The 22,819-nt window shown below is 47.2% G+C and overlaps 1 protein-coding gene across 2 annotated transcripts in view; it reads right to left on the bottom strand.

Annotated features, from left to right (window-relative positions):
- Positions 1 to 22,819, bottom strand: part of ALDH9A1 (aldehyde dehydrogenase 9 family member A1) — a 46,080-nt gene that overhangs the window by 17,409 nt on the left and 5,852 nt on the right. Inside the window, exons 1-2 of one of the 2 annotated variants that reach the window (XM_045026597.1) lie at positions 3,277 to 3,439; positions 1,799 to 2,002 (exon numbers count right to left, since the gene is read on the bottom strand). In XM_045026597.1, coding sequence (XP_044882532.1) covers positions 1,799 to 1,976 — 178 coding nt within the window. In that variant the 5' untranslated portion in view covers positions 1,977 to 2,002; positions 3,277 to 3,439. Of the gene's footprint in view, positions 1 to 1,798; positions 2,003 to 3,276; positions 3,440 to 22,819 lie in introns of those variants that run through there. The other variant, XM_045026596.1, reaches the window with a different exon arrangement.

The following is a 22,819-nucleotide window of genomic DNA, read 5'->3' as shown; positions in this document are numbered from 1 at the left end:
TTAATCCCAGCATTTAAAGACAGTTATAGTTTTTTAATACATTTTGAACAGGTCATCTGCCAGTACCAGATGTTGGTACTGGAAGAGATTTTTACTATCAGCAAGGGCCTGTAGAATTCTGCATGGATCTTCCATTAAAGGCAGTGGGCATTCTGCTTATGGACCGGGTGCAGGGCTGGGCTGCAGAGGTTGGTATTGGTATGGACTGAGCCAGCTTCTGGTATTGACTCTAATTCCAAGTGTTATTTGCTAAAATACTGAGGGACTGCCTCTGAATATGACCACTATGCTACTAGCACCAACTGTTATTTGCTAGAACTATGATTTTCCCCAGGGAGCTAGGGATCAAGTGCCTTCCTTGAGACACCATAAAGGGATCTGACTTTCAGAGAATGGGTGCCCAATGCCTTCTGAAAATCAGAACGGTTTAAGGTATCTCAACCTGAGACACACTTAAAAGTTACAAGACACTTTTAAAAACCTTGGCATAATTCACTAGTGTGAAGGGTGGCCAGGGAAGAAAGGAGAAGCAGCTACATTAAATGCTTCAAGCATTTGAGGAGCAGCACCAAAGGCAATTCCCACATAGGAAATGCAAGCACAAGCTTCTACTTAACTATCCTGTGGATTATCAGTGATGAATTTCCATCAGAGCCAAATACTGTCTCGAAGGCAAATTCACACTTCTCCAAATGCCACTGCACAGCAACTACAGCTATTCTCTCAGACAATGAGACTGATGTGAAGAGTGGAGGTGCTGGCAGGAGAGAAAGTGATGCTGGATATTCAGGGGTGGCAAAGGGAAGGGAGGTAGGTGTGTAGCAACAGTGCAGGGCACCTGGCCAGAGAGATGAGAGAAGTCCATGCTTTCCTGTCTACCTCAGCACACCAGGGATTTGCCAAGTGCCTTTGCTGTTTCGCCCCATTCTGTTACGTATGAAAAAGCACTGGGCTCAGTCCACATGAGAACTTGGGACCCAACTATCCCCAGGGCTGATGTAACAGAATGCGAAATCCAGGCCACTTAGCTGCTGTAGCAATATTTGCTGCACTAACTCTCTTTCTCCAGAGCCCTTGTATCAGATAGCACTTCCTTTTCCTATCCCATGCAAGTCTAAATGGAAGAGCGAACCTGTTAAACACCATCTTTATGGGTAAGACAAGCTATGTAAGTATTACCGAAATGGCAGGCAGTGTTGTTGTAGCCGTGTTGGTCCCAAGATATTACAGAGACAAAGTGGGTGAGGTAATATGATTTACTGGACCAATTTCGGTTGCTGAAAGAGATCAGTAAAGAAAGCTGTGTAAGCTGTGAAAGCAAATTCACAAACAGAATTTGGTCCAAGAAAAGATATTATCTAACCCACCTTATCTCCCCAAGGCGAACGGACAGTTACTTGAAGACATTGCAGAGTGCTGGGCCTCACAGTGAAGCTTGGGATTTCATCTGCTGTATCTATCTAGTATCAGAGGGGTAGCTGTGTTAGTCTGGTTCTGTAAAAGCAGCAAAGAATCCTGTGGCACCTTATAGACTAACAGACGTTTTGCAGCATGAGCTTTCGTGGGTGAATACCCACTTCTTCTTCTTGCATCCGAAGAAGTGGGTATTCACCCACGAAAGCTCATGCTGCAAAACGTCTGTTAGTCTATAAGGTGCCACAGGATTCTTTGCTGCTTGTATCTATCTAGCATTCCAATCCAGTTCATGGGCACTGGCAGGTTGTTATATATCTTCAGGCAATTTCTGCTGAGATCCAGGATCCCAGATGCCCTACTGGCACAGAAACCAGTCAGTTACCTGTTGCTGGCTCATACACTTCCTCACTGTGGCTTCCATCCACAGGCTGAATTCGGGCCCCAGCCCGGTAGTTGAGTGGTTGCTGCAAGTGGAAGGTGCTGGTTTTGCTGCTCATGGTGGCGAAGGGGAGGAAGGAGCAGAATCGAGGCAGAAGGGACAGGCTGGGCCGTGGGAGCATCCAGGGGGCAAGGCAACAGGAACAGGCTATAGAGAAAGAGAAACAGAGACAGGTGTCAATCACCAAGTCTCCAGGCTCATTGCTAGGAACCACCAGCACCACCATGCACAAGGAAAAGAAGGGGCCCTAGCACTGGAGGAAAATTGGAGGGGAGGTGTGCAAGACCCCTATAATCCCACCAGGGGAAGGTATCCCACCACTGGAGAGTGGGAGGAAGTATGAAATTCCCCATAAACCCCCTGCAGAGGGGACCACAGCACAGAAGGGGGCAAAGGGGTATGAAATTCCCCATAACCTCCTACAGAGGAAACCCCAACACTGGGTGGGGACAGAGGGGTATGAAAATCCCCATACCCTGCTATGGAGGGGACCCTGACACTGGAGGGAGGGGCAGGGAAGGGGTATGAAATCCCTCATAACTCCCTGCATAGGGGACCTGGGCACTGGTGGAGGGGGAGAGCAGGAAAGGGGCGTGAAATCCCCTATAATCCTCCCTGCAGAAGGAACCTTTGTTGGTGTCTCTAGGCCTGAGTGAATCAAAGTTCTTCCATGTTGTGAACTTTAACCAGCCTAAAATGCTAACAGCCAAAAAGCAAAAATTTGTAACTGTCAGCTTTTTAGCTCGCAGCTGCAGTCTAGCTCAAATCAGCAAAAGTGGTAGTGATACAGGGGAGAAGGGGGGGAAAAGTCTGCATGCATCTGTGTTGTGAAGGCCAGAGATAAACATGCGAATGGGAAAGATTTCTAACAAGCTACAATTTATTACTTAACGTATCTGCTGCAAGGGGAGAGAGGAAGGGGGAAAACAGGGGAAAAAAAAGGCTTGTACAGACAACTTGGAATATAAAAAGGGGAACTTGCTTGTACCAATGCACTTGATTTAAGATATTGCTTCTCCTAGTGCTTTTTCAAGATCTTAAATAAACTTGGTTTGCTTCTCCACCCTGGTGTGTTAATTAGTGTGATGCACACTGGGCAAGGAACCCCGCTGTTGCCCCCTCGGGCCCTCTGGGCCGGCAACACCTTGGCACTAAGGGGGAGGGGTGTGGTATTCCTCCATAGCCCCCCTGCAGAGGGAACCCTGGCACGGGGAGGAAGGGACTTGGAATCCCCTACAGCCGCCCTGCGGGGGGACGCCAATAAGGGGGAGGAGGAGCGAGCGACGGGGTATGAAATCCCCCATAACTCCCCGCGGGGCACAGCACCAAGTGGGGGCAAATCCGAGGGGAAGAACTCAAAGCCACCCCCAGGGCCGGTGGCGGGAGCCCGCGGCTGAGAGAACGGAGCCGGCGTCACTCACCTCGAGAACAGCTCAGGGTAGCTGCACGGCTCGACTTTACCCTGGGGCTGCGCAGGGTGCACCGCCCCGCCCAGCGCCCTGCGAGCGACAGCCCTGTTATTCGCCCCGCTCCCCGCCGCAAGCCTCGCGCATGGGCGGTGGGGCTCCCTTTCCCCGGCGAGCGAGCGAGCGAGCGAGCGGGGCTGATAACACGGGCGGTGACTGACACGCTGGTCTGCGCACCCCCGGGCCGTCCTGCGTGTCCCAGGCTGAGCCCGGGGCGGGGCGGGGCGGGGCGGGTCAGACCGCCGCTCGCCCTCTGCCCCCTCTCCGCACACACGCCGGAGGAAGAACTCCGCTGCCCCAGTAGCCTGGCGCCGTTCTGCAGGGCCGCCCAGAGACGGCGGTCTGGGTCTTCGGCGGGGGGGGCTTTCAGTGCTGCCGAAGACGCGAAGCTACTGACGGGCCCCTCGCCGCAGAAATGCCGCCAAAGACCCTGACCGACGCTGGGTGAGAACAGGCACCGCAGCTCCCCCGCTTTCCCCAGGACCCCTGAATCCTCTGGGCGGCCCTGCGTTCTGCCTCAGAAAACCCCACCCCACACCTTTTGCAGACAGTTTGATCTATTCAACCCTACCCAAACGCTACCCCAAACCCACCCAAACTCTATCCAAACACCAACTAGCCAACACTACCCAAATGTTACCCAAAACCTACCCAAACACTACCCCAAACCCACCCAGCTCTATCAAACCCTACCAATGCAATCTTACCCAAATGCTACCCCAAACACACCCAACTCGATCCAAAACCCTACCTATCCAACCCTCCTCAAACGCTACCCCAAACCAACCAGTATGCCCTTGTTGCCAAGAAGGCTAACAGCATTTTGGGCTGTATAAGTAGGGGCATTGCCAGCAGATCGAGGGACGTGATCATTCCCCTCTATTCGACATTGGTGAGGCCTCACCAAAGGCTCTTACGTAAATTAAGCTGTCATGGGATAAAAGGGAAGGTCCTTTCATGGATTGAGAACTGGTTAAAGGACAGGGAACAAAGGGTAGGAATTAATGGTAAATTCTCAGAATGGAGAGGGGTAACTAGTGGTGTTCCCCAAGGGTCAGTCCTCGGACCAATCCTATTCAATTTATTCATAAATGATCTGGAGAAAGGAGTAAACAGTGAGGTGGCAAAGTTTGCAGATGATACTAAACTGCTCAAGATAGTTAAGACCAAAGCAGATTGTGAAGAACTTCAAAAAGATCTCACAAAACTAAGTGATTGGGCAACAAAATGGCAAATGAAATTTAATGTGGATAAATGTAAAGTAATGCACATAGGAAAAAAATAACCCCAACTATACATACAACATGATGGGGGCTAATTTAGCTACAATGAGTCAGGAACAAGATCTTGGAGTCATCGTGGATAGTTCTCTGAAGATGTCCACGCAGTGTGCAGAGACGGTCAAAAAAGCAAACAGGATGTTAGGAATCATTAAAAAGGGGATAGAGAATAAGACTGAGAATATATTATTGCCCTTATATAAATCCATGGTACGCCCACATCTCGAATACTGTGTACAGATGTGGTCTCCTCACCTCAAAAAAGATATTCTAGCACTAGAAAAGGTTCAGAAAAGGGCAACTAAAATGATTAGGGGTTTAGAGAGGGTCCCATACGAGGAAAGATTAAAGAGGCTAGGACTCTTCAGCTTGGAAAAGAGAAGACTAAGGGGGGACATGATAGAGGTATATAAAATTATGAGTGATGTTGAGAAAGTGGATAAGGAAAAGTTATTTACTTATTCCCATAATACAAGAACTAGGGGTCACCAAATGAAATTAATAGGCAGCAGGTTTAAAACAAATAAAAGGAACTTCTTCTTCACACAGCGCACAGTCAACTTGTGGAACTCCTTACCTGAGGAGGTTGTGAATGCTAGGACTATGGCAGTGTTTAAAAGGGGGCTGGATAAATTCATGGTGGCTAAGTCCATAAATGGCTATTAGCCAGGATGGGTAAGAATGGTGTCCCTAGCCTCTGTTCGTCACATGGAGATGGATGGCAGGAGAGAGATCACTTGATCATTGCCTGTTAGGTTCACTCCCTCTGGGGCACCTGGCATTGGCCACTATCGGTAGACAGATACTGGGCTAGATGGACCTTTGGTCTGACCCGGTACGGCTGTTCTTATGTTCCTATGTTCTCATCTGGAGTACTGTGTCCAGTTTTGAGCCCCACACTACAAGAAGGATGTGGAAAAATTGGAAAGAGTCCAGCGGAGGGCAACAAAAGTGATTAGGGGGGTGGAGCACATGACATGAGGAGAGGCTGAGGGAACTGGGCTTGTTTAGTCTTTAGCAGAAGAGAAGAATGAGGGGGGATTTGATAGCTGCTTTCAACTACCTGAAAGGGGGTTCCAAAGAGGATGGATCTAGACTGTTCTCAGTGGTACCAAATGACAGAACAAGGAGTAATGGTCTCAAGTTGCAGTGGTGGAGGTTTAGGATGGATATTAGGAAAAACTTTTTCACTCAGAGAGTGATGAAGCATGGGAATGGGTTACCTAGGGAAGTGGTGGAATCTCCTTCCTTAGAGGTTTTTAAGGTCAGGCTTGACAAAGCCCTGGCTGGGATGATTTAGTTGGGGATTGGTCCTGCACTGAGCAGGGGGTTGGACTAGATGACCTCCTGAGATCCCTTCCAACCCTGATATTCTATGATTCTATGAACCCAAACACTACCCCAAACTCTGCCCAAACCTTACCTCTTCAACCCTACCCAAATTGCACAATACCCAAACACTAACCCCAACCCACGCAAACCCTACCTATCCAGCCCTACCCAAACACAATATCCAACTCTACCAAAACCCTACCTATCCAATCCTACCTACGCTACCCCAAACCCACCCAAACCCTACCTATCCAACCATAACCAAATGCTACCCCAATCCCTCCCAAACTCTACCCAAACCCTACCTATCCAACAGTACCCAGACACTAACCCCAACCCACTCAAACCTACTGTGACATTGCACTCTATCTGATTTTATGAAAGTATGCTGATGAGTATGAATATAATGTAACTGGAATATGCTTCATGCAAAAGGTCTCTTGTAAGGTATCATTCCAAAGCTTATAATCTACTGAGTGTGGTCAGCCTATTTGTATAAATGTATCACTCTTGTATCTGAAACTACAAATATGCAAAGTGTGGGACATTAATGGTGGTTTGGAATCTTGATGACTCCCATTAACCAGGACAAATGTCTATAGATGGATCTTTTTTGCTTGTGAGTCTTCCTGTATACCTGTGTGCTGGCAAGTGGGTAATGAAGTCTTACAATGACATATTATCATGTCACCTGAACTGGAATCCATCTTTAACCTGGTGCTTTTCCACTGAGAAGGAGTGGGAACTCAGAGGGACAAAGGATTCCCACCTTATGCAAAAGTATTATAAGTGGGTGGAACAGAAAAAAGGGAGAGCCATCATGAGAAATCCCCTAGCTACCACCTGAGCTGGAACAAGGTCTGTACCAGGGGAAAGGATTGTGCCCAGACTAGGAAGGCCTCCAGTTTGTGAAAGAAACTTATTGAAACATCTCTGAGGGTTAGATTTTATCGGTATTCAGTTTTATTACTGTATTAGACTTATATTTGCGTGTTTTATTTTATTTTACTTGGTAATTCACTTTGTTCTCTGTTACTACTTGGAACCACTTAAATCCTACTTTCTGTATTTAATAAAATCACTTTTTACTTATTAATTAACCCAGAGTATGAATTAATACCTGTGGAGGGCAAACAGCTGTGCATATCTCTCTATCAGTGTTACAGAGGGCGAACAATTTAGGTATAAGCTTTATACAGGGTAAAACAGATTTTTTTGGGTTTTGGACCCCATTGGGAATTGGGCATCTGAGTTTTAAAAACAGGAACACTTCTGTAAGTTGCTTTCAGTTAAGTCTGCAGCTTTGGGGCATGTGGTTCAGACCCTGGGTCTGTGTTGGAGCATCTTTCGTGTCTGGCTCAGCAAGACAGGGTGCTGGGTTCCCAGGCTGGCAGGGAAAGCAGGGGGAGAGGTAGTCTTGACACATCAGTTGGCAGTTCCCAAGGGGGTTTCTGTGATCCAACCTGTCACACCTACCCAAACCCTACCTATTGAACCCTAGCCAAACATTACTCCAAACCCACCCATTCTACCCAAACCCTACCTATCCAACCCTACCCAAATACTACCCCAAACACACCCAAACCCTACCTATCCAACCCTCCTCAAACACTACCCCAAACCAACCCAAACACTACCCGAAACTCTGCCCAAACCTTACCTATCCAACCCTACCCAAACCCTACCTATCCAATTCTACCTACACTACCCAAAACCCATCCAAACTCAACCCAAACCCTACCTATCCAACCATAACCAAATGCTACCCCAATCCCACCCAAACCCTACCTATTGAAGTCTACCCTAACACTACTCCAAACCCAACCATTCTACCCAAACCCTATCTATCCAAACAGTACCCCAAACCCACCCAATCTCCAAAGCCCTACCTATCCAACCCTACCCAAACACTACCCTAAACCCACCCAAACTCAAACAAATCCAATCATACACAAACACTACCCCAAATCGACTGAAAAACTACCGCAAACCCACCCAAACTCTGCACAATTCCCACCTAGCCAACCATACCCAAATGCTACCCCAAACATACCCAATCTCTACCCAAACCCTACCTAGCCAACCCTCCTCAAACACTACCCCAAACACTGCCCAAACCTTCCCTATCCAACCCTACCCAAACTCTACCAAAACCCTACCTAGCCAATCCTAACTACGCTACTCCAGACTCAACCCAAACCCTACTATCCAACCATAACCAAATGCTACCCCAATCCCACCCAAACCCTACCTATCCAACAGTACCCAAACACTAACCCCAACCCACCCAAATCTACCCAAACCCTACCTATTGAACCCTACCCAAACACTACACCAAACCCTCCCAAACTCTAGCCAAACCCTACCTATCTAACCCTACCAATACACTACAGCAAACCCACCCATTCTACCCAAACCCTACCTATCCAAATGGTACCTGAAACCCACCCAAACTCAAACAAACCCTACCTATCCAACAATACCCAAACACTAACCCCAACCCACACAAACCCTACCTAGCCAACCCTACCCAGACACTACCTCAAACCCACCCACTCCACCCAACCACTACCTATCCAATCCTACCCAAACACTTCCCCAAACCCACCCAAACCCTGCCCAAACCTTACCTATCCAACCATATCTAAATGCCACACCAAATCCACCCAAACCCTACCAACCCCTACCTATCCAACCCTACCCAAAGGCTACCCCAAACCCACCCACTCTACCCAAACCCTACCTATCCAAACCTACTCAAACAGTATCCCAAAGCCACCCAATCTCCACTAAAACCCTACCTAGCCAACCCTACCCACACACTACCTCAAACCCACCCACTCTACCCAAACCATACCTATCCAACCTTACCCAAACACTATCCCAAACCCACTCAAACACTACCCCAACCCTACCTCAAACTCACCCAAACTCTACCTATCCAACCACTGCACCAAACCCACCCACCAAACCCACCTATCCAACCCTAGCCAACACTACCCTAAACCCACCCACACTCTACCCAAACCCTACCTTACCAACTGTACCCAAATACTACTGGAAAACCACACTAACACTACCCAAACCCTACCTATTCAACAGTACCCAAACACTAATCCAAACTCACCAAAACTCTGCCCAAACCCTACCTATCCAACAGTACGCATACACTAGCCCCAAACCACCCAAACCCTATCTATCCAACCCTACCCCAAACCCACCCAAACACTACCCCAAACCCTACCTATCCAACCCTCCCCAAAAGCTACCCCAAACACATGCAAACTCTACACAAACCCTACCTATTCAACCCTACCCAAATACTAAATGAAACCCACTCAAACACTACCAGAAACCTATCCAAACTTTACCCAAACCCTTCCTATTCAACCCTACTCAAACACTACCCCAAACCCACCTGTAGCGGAGTGGCTATCCGCTCCCGCTCGGTGGGGCTTTAAAACAGCCCTGGGAAGGGGCTTTTGGCTAGGCTGATTGGGAAAGTGGCTGCAGCTGGGGGCCACGCCCCAAACTGAGGAGCAGGGCCTTATAAGAGGGCAGGGAAGCCAGAGCCCAGGCAGTCTCTCTCTGCCTTCAGAGAGGGATGGGCTTGGCTGCTTATGGACAGAGGTAAAGTACCTGGGTGAAGCAGGGCTGGGAACAGGCTGAGGAGCTAGGGAAGCTCCAGCCTGGAAAGCCCCAGGCTGTGGCCTAGCAAAGGGCCAAAGGTACAGGGGGTTGCAGAGGGCAGCCCAGGGGTAGGACAAAGCAGCAGGTCCAAACCCCTTGTGCCTGTGATGAGTGGGCTGATACTGCAGTCTGCCCCAGGGTTTGGGGCTAGACCATGACTGTCAGTGGCCACTACTGAGGCAAAGTGGGGATAGTAGGGTGGGGGTTCCCCTGGGAGGGGGAGACCCAATTATAGTTAAAGGGGCACCGGGTCCTGGGAGGGACACGGGGCTGAGAGCAAAAAGGGGGATCACCGGCCTGCAGAGGGTGCTCTGGGCTGAAAGAGAGCTAATTCCCCGGAAAAACCAGCAGGAGGCGCCGCGGCGGTGAGTAGCCCACTTACACCACCAAAACTCTACCCAAACCCTACCTATCCAACAGTACACATACATTAACCCCAACCCACCCAAACCCTACCTATTGAACCCTACCCAAACACTAGTCCAAACACACCCACTCTACCAAAACCCTATCTATCCAAACCTATTCAAACAGTATTCCAAACGCACCCAATCTCCACCAAAACCCTATCTATCCAACCCTACCCAAACACTATCCCAAACCCACCCAAATGCTACCCAAACAGTATCCCATACCCACCCAAATGCTACCCCAACCCTATCCAAACACTACCCCAAACTCTACCTATCCAGCCCTATCCAAACACTGCAACAACCCCCCCCACCAAACTCTACCCAAACCCCAACTAGCCAACACTACCCCAAACCCATCCATTTCTACCAAACTCTACCTATCCCACCCTATACAAACACTAACTAACCCAAACACTACCCACCCAAACACTACCTATCCACTCCTATCCAAATGTTACCCCAAATGCACCCAAACACTACCTATCCAACCTTCCTCAAACACTACCCCAAATTCTGCCCAAACCATACCTATCCAACTGTACCCAGACTCTACCCCAAACACACTGAGACTCTGCCCAAATCCTACCTATCCAATCCTACCCAAACACTACCCCAAACCAACCCAAACTCTACCTATCCAACCCTACCCAAACAGACCCTATCCTAATCCCACCCATACCCTACCTATCCAACCTTACCCAAATCCTACCCCAAACCCACCCACACTTTACCCAAACAGACCCTACCCCAAGCCCACCCAAACCCTACCTATCCAACCCTACCCAAATACTACCCCAACCCCACCCAAACTCTATCCAAACAGACCCTACTGAAACCCTACGTATCCAACCCCACTCAAACAAACCCAAATATTACCCAAACCCCCAAACTCTACCCAAACAAATCCTACCCCAAACTGATGCAAACTCTATCCAACAAATCCTACCCACATCCTACCAAATAAGCCCAAACCCTATCCATACAGCCCTACCCAAACAAACACTATCAAAACAAACCCAAATGGTACCCTTGTCCCCGCCACCACCCAACAGACCCTACCCAACCCAATCCAACCCAAGCCCTACCGAAGCAAACCCTATCAATCCCAACTCTAGTCCCACACTCATTTCTCACACATTGTTCACTCTGCTGGTGTGCTCTCCCCTGTGTCAATCTGGTCCGTTTCTATTGCAAGCTCTTTGGAGGAGTGACTAGCTACTACTCAATTTCGCACCTACTGCAATGAGGCCACTTCCTTGGTTGGCCCTTAGACAGGACTATAATAAAGAATGATTACTTCTAATACAATGACAGATGTTAATCATTACACTTAATGCACCACTTGGAGGTACTTGTGTATTACAGTGATTAGGGCAGTATGAGAACCTAGAACCCCACTGACACCTCCTCCTGGGCCAACTACCCCTCCCCACTTACTCTCCCTTCTCTGCTCTCAGGCCTGTAAACAAAAGGACTCTGTCATAAACAGATAGTTAAGGGTTAAGGTCTCTTTTACCTGTAAAGGGTTAACAAGCTCAGTAACCTGATGAACACCTGACCAGAGGACCACTCAAGGGACAAGATAATTTCAAATCTCTGTGGAGGGAAATCTTTGTGTTCTTTGTTGGGTCTTTGTTCTCTCTTTGGATCTAAGAGAGGCCAGACATATCTCCAAGTTTTCCTGAAGTATTTCCTACTATCCAGTATAGTGAGTATTAGAAAGGCAGTTTAGTCTTATAATTAATTTCTACATTTGCAATTGTGTGTTTGCTGAAGAAATATCTTTATTTCTGTTTGCTGTTACTCAGATTATTCTGAGAAAGGAGCGGGGGGGAAAGCCTCTCCAGGTTTATAGCTAGACCCTGTAATTTTTTCCATCTTGATGTTACAGAGAGTGTACTTTCTTTCTTTCTTTTAATAAAATCCGTTTTTTTAAGAACTTGATTGATTTCTTCCCTTGTTTGGATTTTCAGGGGAAGGGAAGGGGGATAGGGAATCCCTCTTTGTTTGATTCAAGGTACCTTTCCCAAGGACTAGGGGAGGGGGAAGAAGGTGGAGGGAATGGATTATTTCCCTTTGTGTTAAAATTCAAGGAGTTTGGATCTGTGTTCCCCAGGGAAAGTTTGGGGGAACAGGGAGTGTGCCAGACACTAAACCTGGCTGGTGGCAGCGTACCAGATCTAAACTAGGATTTTAGTTTAGAGGAGTCCATGCAGGTCCCCATCTTGTGGACACTAAAGTTCAAAATGGGGAATAAACCTATGACATGGTGGCAGCGGTCGGATGTTTTAAGAACCAGGAGCATTGAGATCTATTCTCTTCCTCTAGAACAGGGAAGCAGACTGCAGGGGGGGGGGGGGCAGAGGTATTGTTAGAAGGAGTTTTCCAGCTGGGCTAAGTTGGAGGTAATAGGTTTTTCTAACAAGCTTTGTTAGAAAGAGATTCCCACTGAGAGCATTAGCAATTGCTAGAAACAGGACAAACCAGTTTTTGGGGTTTTTTTGGTCTTTTCTCAGACAGCAAACAGCTAACACCATTTGCAAATGAAAAGTTTTGTTTTCTTTTTATTCAGTCGGGAGTAGAAAGGGGTAGGAACTTGTAAACCAAGCAACCTGAGCTAAAGCAACATAGTCAAAGCACTGACTGCAGAGGGGTGTGGCCAGCACCAGAAAGCACATAAACATGAGTACCAGTGAAACAGTTGAGAAACTCGAACTGGCTAGGATGCAAGCAATAGAAAAAGACAAAGAACATCAAAGACAGATGGAACTAATTAAAGCAGAGATGGCCAGGGCAGAGGCTGACCACAAGAGAGAGATGGAGAAACAACAAGCCAGAGAGGCTGACCACAGGAGACAAATGGAGTTAAGAGAGAGAACTAGAAATACAGAAACAGGCTCTGGTATTAGAAAAGGCTAAGCAGAATGTTCCTGCCAACCCCAACAACCCTTCTCCAGGCACTGTTTCCCATCCTAGGAAATTTCCCACCTACAAGGCAGGTGATGACACTGAGGCCTTCTTGGGAAATTTTGAAAGGACCTGCCATGGGTACAGCATCCCTGAAGACCAGTACATGATAGAGCTGAGGCCACTGCTCAGTGGACCCTTAGCAGAAGTGGCAGCTGAAATGCCTAAGGAAAACATGAACAATTATAAACTGTTTCAAACAAAGGCCAGAATCAGGATGGGGCTAACACCTGAACATGCCCGTCGGTGGTTCAGAGCTCTAAAGTGGAAACCAGATGTCATTCCCCAGACACGCCTACTACATTAGAAAGAATTGGGATGCATGGATGTCAGGACTAAAGATTCAATCTCTAGAAGACCTGGCCCACCTGATGCAAATGGAACAGTTCTTAGATGGTGTTCCTGAGCAAATAGAATGGTACATCCTAGATAAAGAGCCCAAAGATGTAACAGAGGCAGGGGAGATTGGAGGCAGATGGGTGGACTTAGCAGAAAAGAAAAAAGCTACTATCAAGGAGAGTGAATATAACAAGGGGCAAGCTGACAATAAACCCTACCACCGGGGGCCACCCAAGACCCCTGCTACAACCCAAGGAAAGCCTCAGACTACCTACAGTCCCACCTCACCAGTCTCCAGCAACCCACCTCGGCCCAGTGACCCATCAGCTGGGCGATGTTTTAAATGTAATGAACTGGGACATATAAAGGCCAACTGCCCCAAGAACCCCAATCAAGTACAGTCCATTACACCATCATCACGCCAAGGATCCCCAGGCCCAGATATCTCTCAAATACCTCCGGAGCGCAGGGAAACCTTGAGAGTGGGCGGGAAGAAGGTTACCGCGTGGAGAGACACCGGGGCACACGTGTCAGTTATCCACCAGTCCTTAGTGGACCCAAAATTCATCAACCCAGAGGTCAAAATCACAATTTCTCCATTCATATCAAAATCTGTAACCTTACCTACAGCTGAATTGCCTGTCCAGTACAAGGGCCGGTCAGGAAAGTGGACTTTTGCTGTCTATGACAATTCTTCCATCCCCATGCTACTGGGGGAGGACTTGGCCAACCATGTGGAGCTGGCCAAGAGGGGGGGAGTGGTCACCCGCAGAGAGGCCAAACAAGCTTCCACTCCCATCCCTGTTCCTGAGCTGTCCACCAGGGCCCCGTCTGTGTTACCAGAGACCCAGACAGAGGTGGTGGAACTGGATCCCATGCCAACAACTACAACAGCCATAGTACATCCAGTCCCAGACCCGAAACTGGAAGAACAACCAGCGGCAGAACCATTGCCAGCAGTGACGCCAGCGCTTGCAACCCCATCGCCAGAGGGCGCCAGCAGGCCTGAACTGGCAGAAGCAGCAGACAACCCTACACAAGAGGCTCAGACAGAGCCTGAAATATCACCTCGTGCACCAATGGAGAGTGGTTCACAGTCAACGGAAACAACCTCATCATCTACATCGCTTCCAGAGGGACCAAGCCCAAGTCCACAGTCTAAGGAGGAACCGGTGTCTCCAACCTCAAGGGAACAGTTCCAGACTGAGCAGGAAGCCGATGACAGCCTTAAGAAAGCTTGGGCGGCGGCACGGAGCAACCCACCGCCTCTCAGCTCTTCTAACCGATCCCGGTTTGTTATAGAACAAGGACTTTTATATAAGGAGATTCTTTCTGGTGGACACCAGGAAGGCTGGCATCCTCAAAAACAGTTGGTAGTTCCAGCTAAGTACCAGGAAAAGCTCTTAAGCTTGGCCCATGATCATCCCAGTGGTCATTCTGGGGTGAACAGAACCAAGGACAGGTTGGGGAAGTCCTTCCACTCGGAGGGGATGGGCAAGGACGTTGCCAAGTATGTCCGGTCTTGTGAGGTATGCCAAAAGGTAGAAAAGCCCCAAGACCAGGTCAAGGCCCCTCTCCAGCCATTCCCCATAATTGAGGTCCCATTTCAGCGAGTAGCTGTGGATATTATGGATCCTTTCCCAAAGAAGACCCCCAGAGGAAAACAATACATACTGACTTTTGTGGACTTTGCTACCAGATGGCTGGAAGCAGTAGCTCTAAGCAACACCAGGGCTATCACTGTGTGCCGGGCCTTAACTGACATTTTTGCCAGGGTAGGTTGGCCCTCTGACATCCTTACAGATTCAGGAACTAATTTCCTGTCAGGGGCCATGAAAGACCTGTGGGAAGCTCATGGGGTACATCACTTGGTTGACACCCCATACCACCACCAAACCAATGGCCTGGTGGAGAGGTTTAATGGAACTTTGGGGGCCATGATACGTAAATTCGTGAATGAACACTCCAATGATTGGGATCTAGTGTTGCAGCAGTTGCTGTTTGCCTACAGGGCTGTACCACATCCCAGTTTAGGGTTCTCATCATTCGAGCTTGTGTATGGCCACGAGGTTAAGGGGCCATTACAGTTGGTGAAGCAGCAATGGGAGGGGTTTACGCCTTCTCCAGGAACTAACATTCTGGACTTTGTAAGCAACCTACAAAGCACCCTCCGACACTCTTTAGCCCTTGCTAAAGAAAACCTCAAGGATGCTCAAACAGAGCAAAAGGCCTGGTATGATAGACATACCAGAGAGCGTTCCTTCAAGGTAGGAGACCAGGTTATGGTCTTGAAGGTGCAACAGGCCCATAAGATGGAAATGTCATGGGAAGGACCATTCACGGTCCAAGAGTGCCTGGGAGCTGTTAACTACCTCATAACATTTCCTAATTCTTCCTTAAAGCCTAAGGTATACCATGTTAACTCTCTAAAGCCCTTTTATGCCAGAAACTTACAGGTTTGTCAGTTTACAGCCCAGGGAGCAGATGACGCTGAGTGGCCTGAAGGTGTCTACTACGAAGGAAAAAGTAATGGTGGTGTGGAAGAGGTGACCCTCTCCACAACCCTGGAACGTCTACAGCAGCAACAGATCAAAGTAGCTGATGAACTCTCTCGTAAAAGTTTCCCAGAATCAAATGGTTAAAAAGTGTTCTTAAAATGTGAAAAATCTTGTTGTTTACTTACTTAGTAGTATATATAATGGTGCATGGGTTTTATTAATCTGTTTATTTTAAAGTTCTACAAAGAAATCACCGCCAGTGTGGTTCCCCCACTGTCTGCGATTTGGGGGGCATGTCATAAACAGATAGTTAAGGGTTAAGGTCTCTTTTACCTGTAAAGGGTTAACAAGCTCAGTAACCTGATGAACACCTGACCAGAGGACCAATCAAGGGACAAGATAATTTCAAATCTCTGTGGAGGGAAATCTTTGTCTGTGTTCTTTGTTGGGTCTTTGTTCTCTCTTTGGATCTAAGAGAGGCCAGACATATCTCCAAGTTCTCCAAGTTTTCCTGAAGTATTTCCTACTATCCAGTATAGTGAGTATTAGAAATGCGGTTTAGTCTTATAATTAATTTCTACATTTGCAATTGTGTGTTTGCTGAAGAAATATCTTTATTTCTGTTTGCTGTTACTTTGATTTATTCTGAGAAAGGAGGGGGGGGGAAGCCTCTCCAGGTTTATAGCTAGACCCTGTAATTTTTTCCATCCTGATGTTACAGAGAGAGTGTACTTTCTTTCTTTTAATAAAATCCTTTTTTTTTTTTTTTTTAGAACTTGATTGATTTCTTCCCTTGTTTGGATTTTCAGGGGAAGGGAAGGGGGATAGGGAATCCCTTTTTGTTTGATTCAAGGTACCTTTCCCAAGGACTAGGGGAGGGGGAAGAAGGTGGAGGGAATGGATTATTTCCCTTTGTGTTAAAATTCAAGGAGTTTGGATCTGTGTTCCCCAGGGAAAGTTTGGGGGAACAGGGAGTGTGCCAGACACTAAAAACCTGGCTGGTGGCAGCGTACCAGATCTAAACTAGGATTTTAGTTTAGAGGAGTCCATGCAGGTCCCCATCTTGTGGACGCTAAAGTTCAAAGTGGGGAATAAACCTATGACAGACCCTAAATCCAGAGTGCAAGGTCTCAGTGAGGTGTTGGTGGGAGGAATGAAACTCCAGGTGGGTTCTACAACACACTCGTTGGCCTTTGGCCCAATGGTTTAATGCCCGAAGCTTCTTCCACTCGCATGCAGTCACAAACACTCTTTCTCTTCCTAATGTGGAAGTGTTTATGCAGGGCTTATGTTCAGTTCTTCACAATGTCACTCAGATGAAAACCCTTAACTTTGATTTCAGCTGCATTGAGAAATAGCTTATGAAGGAATGCATGCAGGGAAGTGTGTCTACATGTACTATCTTACCTACAATTTATGAGGGCTGAGTTCAGGTTTTTCCTTTTAAGTTTCATAACTTTAGCAGAGGAAACATTAAAACTAGCACCTCTTTGAAAGTTACTGTGAGATGCAGAGGGAGAGAATGGGTATGTTGGTAGTCCGGGAGGACCTCTCATTATCCCCCTGCACTCTGTGGCTAAAGAGAATTTTGTCCTTCAACTCAATGGAGCTGCACTGATTTATACTAGTGAGGATCTGGCCCACAACATGTAGAATAGCTGAAATTTGTAGTTTCCTCACTATGAGTCCTGCAAGGTGCTGAGCACCCTCAGTCTCACTGAAGTAAATTGAAGGTCAGAGAACTCACCACTTGTCTGGATAGGGTCCTTAGATGGAATCTGTGATGCTGGGAAACCAAGTGCCAGCTCTGGCCAAAGCCTCAGCATCAGCTGAGAACAGACAAACTCATAGCTGGAAGCTAGGCCAATTCACTTGTGTATTACTATAGATCAAAGTGACGGTTAGATATATAAGAATGTGTTTGGCATTTAAACTTAATGAAAATTAATGGAATGTTGCATGCATTGTTTTCACTTATCTGTATTCTGTTATAATGTCATGGAAAACATTTATACTGTATATACCCCATAACTAAATAACTGATCAAATGAGAAAGAAGCCTTTTGCAATGCAAATGAAGAACTTTAACAGGAAAGTGCTAATTCTTGCGCAGTTGAAAGCAAGTGGTCATTGTGGAGATCAAATGTACTCCTCTCTCTCCACCATCCAAGAAGGACCCCACGTGGGTAGTTACTCTGTAAGCTTGTTTTCTGTGAGAAGCTATGAGTATGGACACAAGGAAAAATTCATCTCTGGACCGTTTGGATTCGAACAGGACAGAATAACTGAATGAGAAGAGAGATCCCCAGTTACTCTGGGTAGCCTTGAGAGACTTTTGGTAAACTGGCAGATTACTACCTCTCTACGACCATTTGGATGTATAGACTGTGACTCACCTGTACATATATTTTGCCTACTTTAGCCTCTTTAGTGACTCTCATTCTTTTTTCTTAGCTAATAAACCTTTACTTAGTTTACTACAGAATTTGCTACCGGCTTTGTCTTTAGTGTGAGATCTGAGGTGCAAATCAACATGGGTGAGTGACAAGTCTCTTGGGAGTGGGTGTAACATGGAATATTTGTGATTTCTGGTGTAAGTGGCTATTTATCACATAGTCCAGCTTGCCTGGATGGCAAGATAGAGGAGTGTCTATCTGTGGCTCCATTATAAGAGTACTGTGGTACTTTGGGACTTCACATTTGGTACTAAGTTGGTGAAATCTAATTATAGAACATACCACCTGTTTGCAGTGTCTGCTTTTGACAGTCTGTGCTGAGGTAGACACTCATGGTTGTGAGCCACTCCACACAGTGTGACATAATCTAAATTAGGATCCACTAAAATCCATCATAGCATCTGCATACTCCCAAAGTTACCTTAGAATTTGAGGAGAGGATCACATCTCAATTTGCTTTGACTAACTTTGTTTTATGTAAAACTTATTTTTTAGCCTTCCAAAAAAATTCCCAGTGCTCAAGCAGGATTTAAACTCATAGTCTTTCCAGTGAAACAGCAGGTGTTCAGACCCAGACAGCAGAGCATTTCTGTAACAGACAAGCATCAACATATAGGCAGTGATAATTTCAAGGGTAAGAGGAAGGGCCTGCAGCCAATCCTGCAACCAACCACCCTATTGGTGTTATCACAGATGGGGGAAGCATGTGTGCAGATCTGTGCTAGCACCATGCCACAGATTGGCTAAATGCAGTAATGGTGTGGCTGCCAATCTCCCAGGGAGTTGTGTGCCTGCATAGGGTTAATGCAGCTTTGAAAAGCAAAAAGCATGCCCGTGAGGTTTGCAGGATTCGCAACCCCAAGTGTTCAAAAACACTGTAATGAGTCATTGCCAAAACAGCATGAGATTTTTTTAATAATAATACAGTTTGTTTTTTATTTGCCTTCAGGTTTTTGAAGCATTTCAGAGTCACATTTTAAAACCGTGCAACCCTTTGAGCTAGAAACTTTTTATAGGAAAAACACCTTTTTAATTAAAATCACATGACTCCAAGTGCTGGGGTTTTAAAGGAAAACATCAAATAACATGAGATTTGGCAACACTGTAATAGAAAGGATCACACAAGGTGGAGGGAGTTTGTTACAATCACACAGTTGCAGGACACAGAAAAGCTTCTGTTGTAGAACTGGCTATTTGCTGCACTGAGGTTACATTCCTAAAATGCCCAAGATTGTGGCCATCAACCCAGAACTATCTCCCAGGAATTTATTGCTGTGTAGGAAAAACTTCCCCCAAGGTTCCAGGGTATCCGCCAATTCTCCAGAGACTTGTTGAAATACTGAAGTTTGGGTGGATGATGCTTCTCTACATAAGTCAATGCTGGGTATGCAGGAGCATCAGGAATGCTGGTTTAAAATATTAGTAACTGCATATTGAGAAAAACCCAGCCAAGGGAGTTACACCCCATATACTTTCCTATGTTCTCACTAGTATGCTTAGGCACTTGAGGTTAGTTATGAACCAATGTGTTTAATTAAGAGCTGCAACAAGAGGAAAGAAACCAATTACAGTGAAATTATACAGACAACCCCAGAACATCATTGCCCTGAACAAAAGTGGAGAACAAGTATTTAATAATGGACTCTTCAAACTAGCAACAGACAAGTATAACATGATGATCTAATGGCTGGAAGTTGAAGGTAGACAAATAAAAACTGGAAATAAGGCATAAATGTTTAACAGTGAGAGTAATTAACCTTTGGAACAACTTACCAAGGGTTGTGGTGGATTCTCCATCACTGACAATTTTTAAACCAAGATTGGATGGTTTTCTAAAAGATCTGTTCTAAGAATTATTTTGGGGAAGATCTGTATCCTGTGTTATACAGGAGGCCAGACTAGGGGTATGTCTACACTACAGGATTATTCCGATTTTATAGAAACCGGTTTTGTAAAACAGACTGTATAAAGTCGAGTGCACGCGGCCACACAACGCACATTAATTCGGCGGTGTGCGTCCATGGTCCGAGGCTAGCGTCAATTTCCAGAGCGTTGCACTGTGGGTAGCTATTCCGTAGCTATCCCATAGTTCCTGCAGTCTCCCCCACCCCTTGGAATTCTGGGTTGAGGTACCAGTGCCTGATGGGGCAAAAATCATTGTCGCGGGTGGTTCTGGGTACAGCCTCACCCCTCCCTCTGTGAAAGCAGCAGACAACCGTTTCGTGCCTTTTTTCCTGGGTGAACTGTGCAGACGCCATAGCACAGCAAGCATGGACCCTGCTCAGCTCAATACCGCAATCGTGGATGTTTTAAACACCTCGTGCATTCTCGTGCAGTCTATGCTGAACCAGGACCTGCAAAGCCAGGCGAGGAGGAGGCGGCTACGGCAGCGCGGCGATGAGAGTGATGAGGACATGGACACAGAATTCTCTCAAACCATGGGCCCCTGCACTTTGGAGATCCTGCTGGTAATGGGGCAGGTTCTAGCCATTGAATGCTGATTTTGGGCCCGGGAAACAAGCACAGACTGGTGGGACCGCATAGTTTTGCAGGTGTGGGATGATGCGCAGTGGCTGCAAAACTTTCGCATGCGGAAGGGCACTTTCATGGAACTTTGTGACTTGCTTTCCCCTGCCCTGAAACGCCATAATACCAAGATGAGAGCAGCCCTCACAGTGGAGAAGTGAGTGGCAATAGCCCTCTGGAAGCTTGCAACGCCAGACAGCTACCAGTCAGTCGGGAATCAATTTGGAGTTGGAAAATCTACTGTGGCGACTGCTGTGATGCAAGTAGCCAAAGCAATCATTAAGCTGCTGCTACGAAAGGTTGTGACTCTGGGAAACGTGCAGGCCATAGTGGGTGGCTTTGCTGCAATGGGATTCCCTAACTGTGGTGGGGCGATAGATGGAACCCATATCCCTATCTTGGCACTGGAGCACCAGGGCACCCAGTACGTAAACCGCAAGGGGTACTTTTCAATGGTGCTGCAAGCACTGGTGGATCACAAGGGACATTTCACCAACATCCACGTGGGATGGCCGGGAAGGGTTCATGACGCTCGCGTCTTCAAAAGCACTGCTCTGTTTAAACGGCTGCAGCAAGGGAATTACTTCCCAGACCAGAAAATAACAGTTGGGGATGTTGAAATACCTGTCGTTATCCTGGGGGACCCAGCCTACCCCTTAATGCCATGGCTCATGAAGCCATACACAGGCAGCCTGGACAGTGGTCAGGAGCTGTTCAACTACAGGCTGAGCAAGTGCAGAATGGTGGTAGAATGTGCCTTTGGCTGTTTAAAGGCGTGCTGGCACACATTACTGACTCGCTCAGACCTCAGCCAAACCAATGTCCCCTTTGTTATTGCTGCTTGCTGTGTTCTCCACAATCTCTGTGAGAGTAAGGGGGAGACCTTTATGGCGGGGTGGGAGGCTGAGGCAAATCACCTGGCCGCTGATTACGCGCAGCCAGACACCAGGGAGATTAGAAGAGCACACCAGGAAGCGGTGCGCATCAGAGAAGCTTTGAAAACGAGCTTCATCACTGGCCAGGGTACGGTGTGACTGCTGTGTTTGTTTCCCCTTGATGAACCCCCACCCCCCTTGATTGACTCATTCCTTGTAAGCAACCCACCCTCCCCCTTCGATTACAGCTTGCTTAAGGAAATAGTCAGTATCGTTTAAAAATCATGTATTCTTTATTAATTCATTATAAAAAGAGGGAGAGAACTGAGAAGGTATCCCGGGTGTGGTTTGGGAGGAGGATAGGAGGGAAGGAAAAGGCCACTAAAAAAATTTCACAGTAATGACAGCCTTTTGGTTGGGCTGTCCACGGGGGTGGAGTGGGCGGGTGCATGGAGCCTCCCCCCACGCGTTCTTACACATCTGGGTAAGGAGGATGTGGAACATAGTGAGGGTGGTATTCCAGGGGCTGCAGCGGCACTCTGTGATCCTTCTGCTGTTCCTGAAGCTCCATCAGACACCGGAGCATGTCAGTTTGATCACGCAGCAGCCCCAGAGTTGCATCCCGCCACCGCTGATCTTCCTGCCGCCACCTCTGATCTTCCTGCCGCCACCTCTCATCTCGAGCGTCCCTCCTGTCCTCACGTTCACTGGCATCTTTCCTGTAATTTGATACCACCTCCTTCCACTCATTCAGATGAGCTCTTTCCTTGCGGGTTACTTCCATGATATCCGAGAACATTTCATCTCGCATCTTCTTTTTCCTCCGCCTTATCTGAGCTAGCCTTTGGGATGGTGTAGGGAGGCTTGAAAAATTTGCAGCTGCATGAGGGAGGGAAAAAAGGGAGAGAAGTATTTTAAAAGATACATTTTACAGAACAATGGTTATACTCTTTCACAGTGAACAGCACTATTCACCTTACATAGCACATGTGATTTCACTACAAGGTCGCATTTTTCATCTTAATATTGAGTGCCTGCGGCTCTGGTGTTACAGATCTCACAGACACAGGTCCAGGCATCAGAATTCAGCTTGCATGCGGCCATGGTAAGCCACTGTCTTTC

The sequence above is a fragment of the Mauremys mutica genome, chromosome 8, assembly GCF_020497125.1.
Source record: "Mauremys mutica isolate MM-2020 ecotype Southern chromosome 8, ASM2049712v1, whole genome shotgun sequence".
Classification (NCBI taxonomy): domain Eukaryota; kingdom Metazoa; phylum Chordata; order Testudines; family Geoemydidae; genus Mauremys; species Mauremys mutica.
Note: the sequence above shows the minus strand (reverse complement) of the source record. Positions and strands in the feature narration are given on the sequence as shown.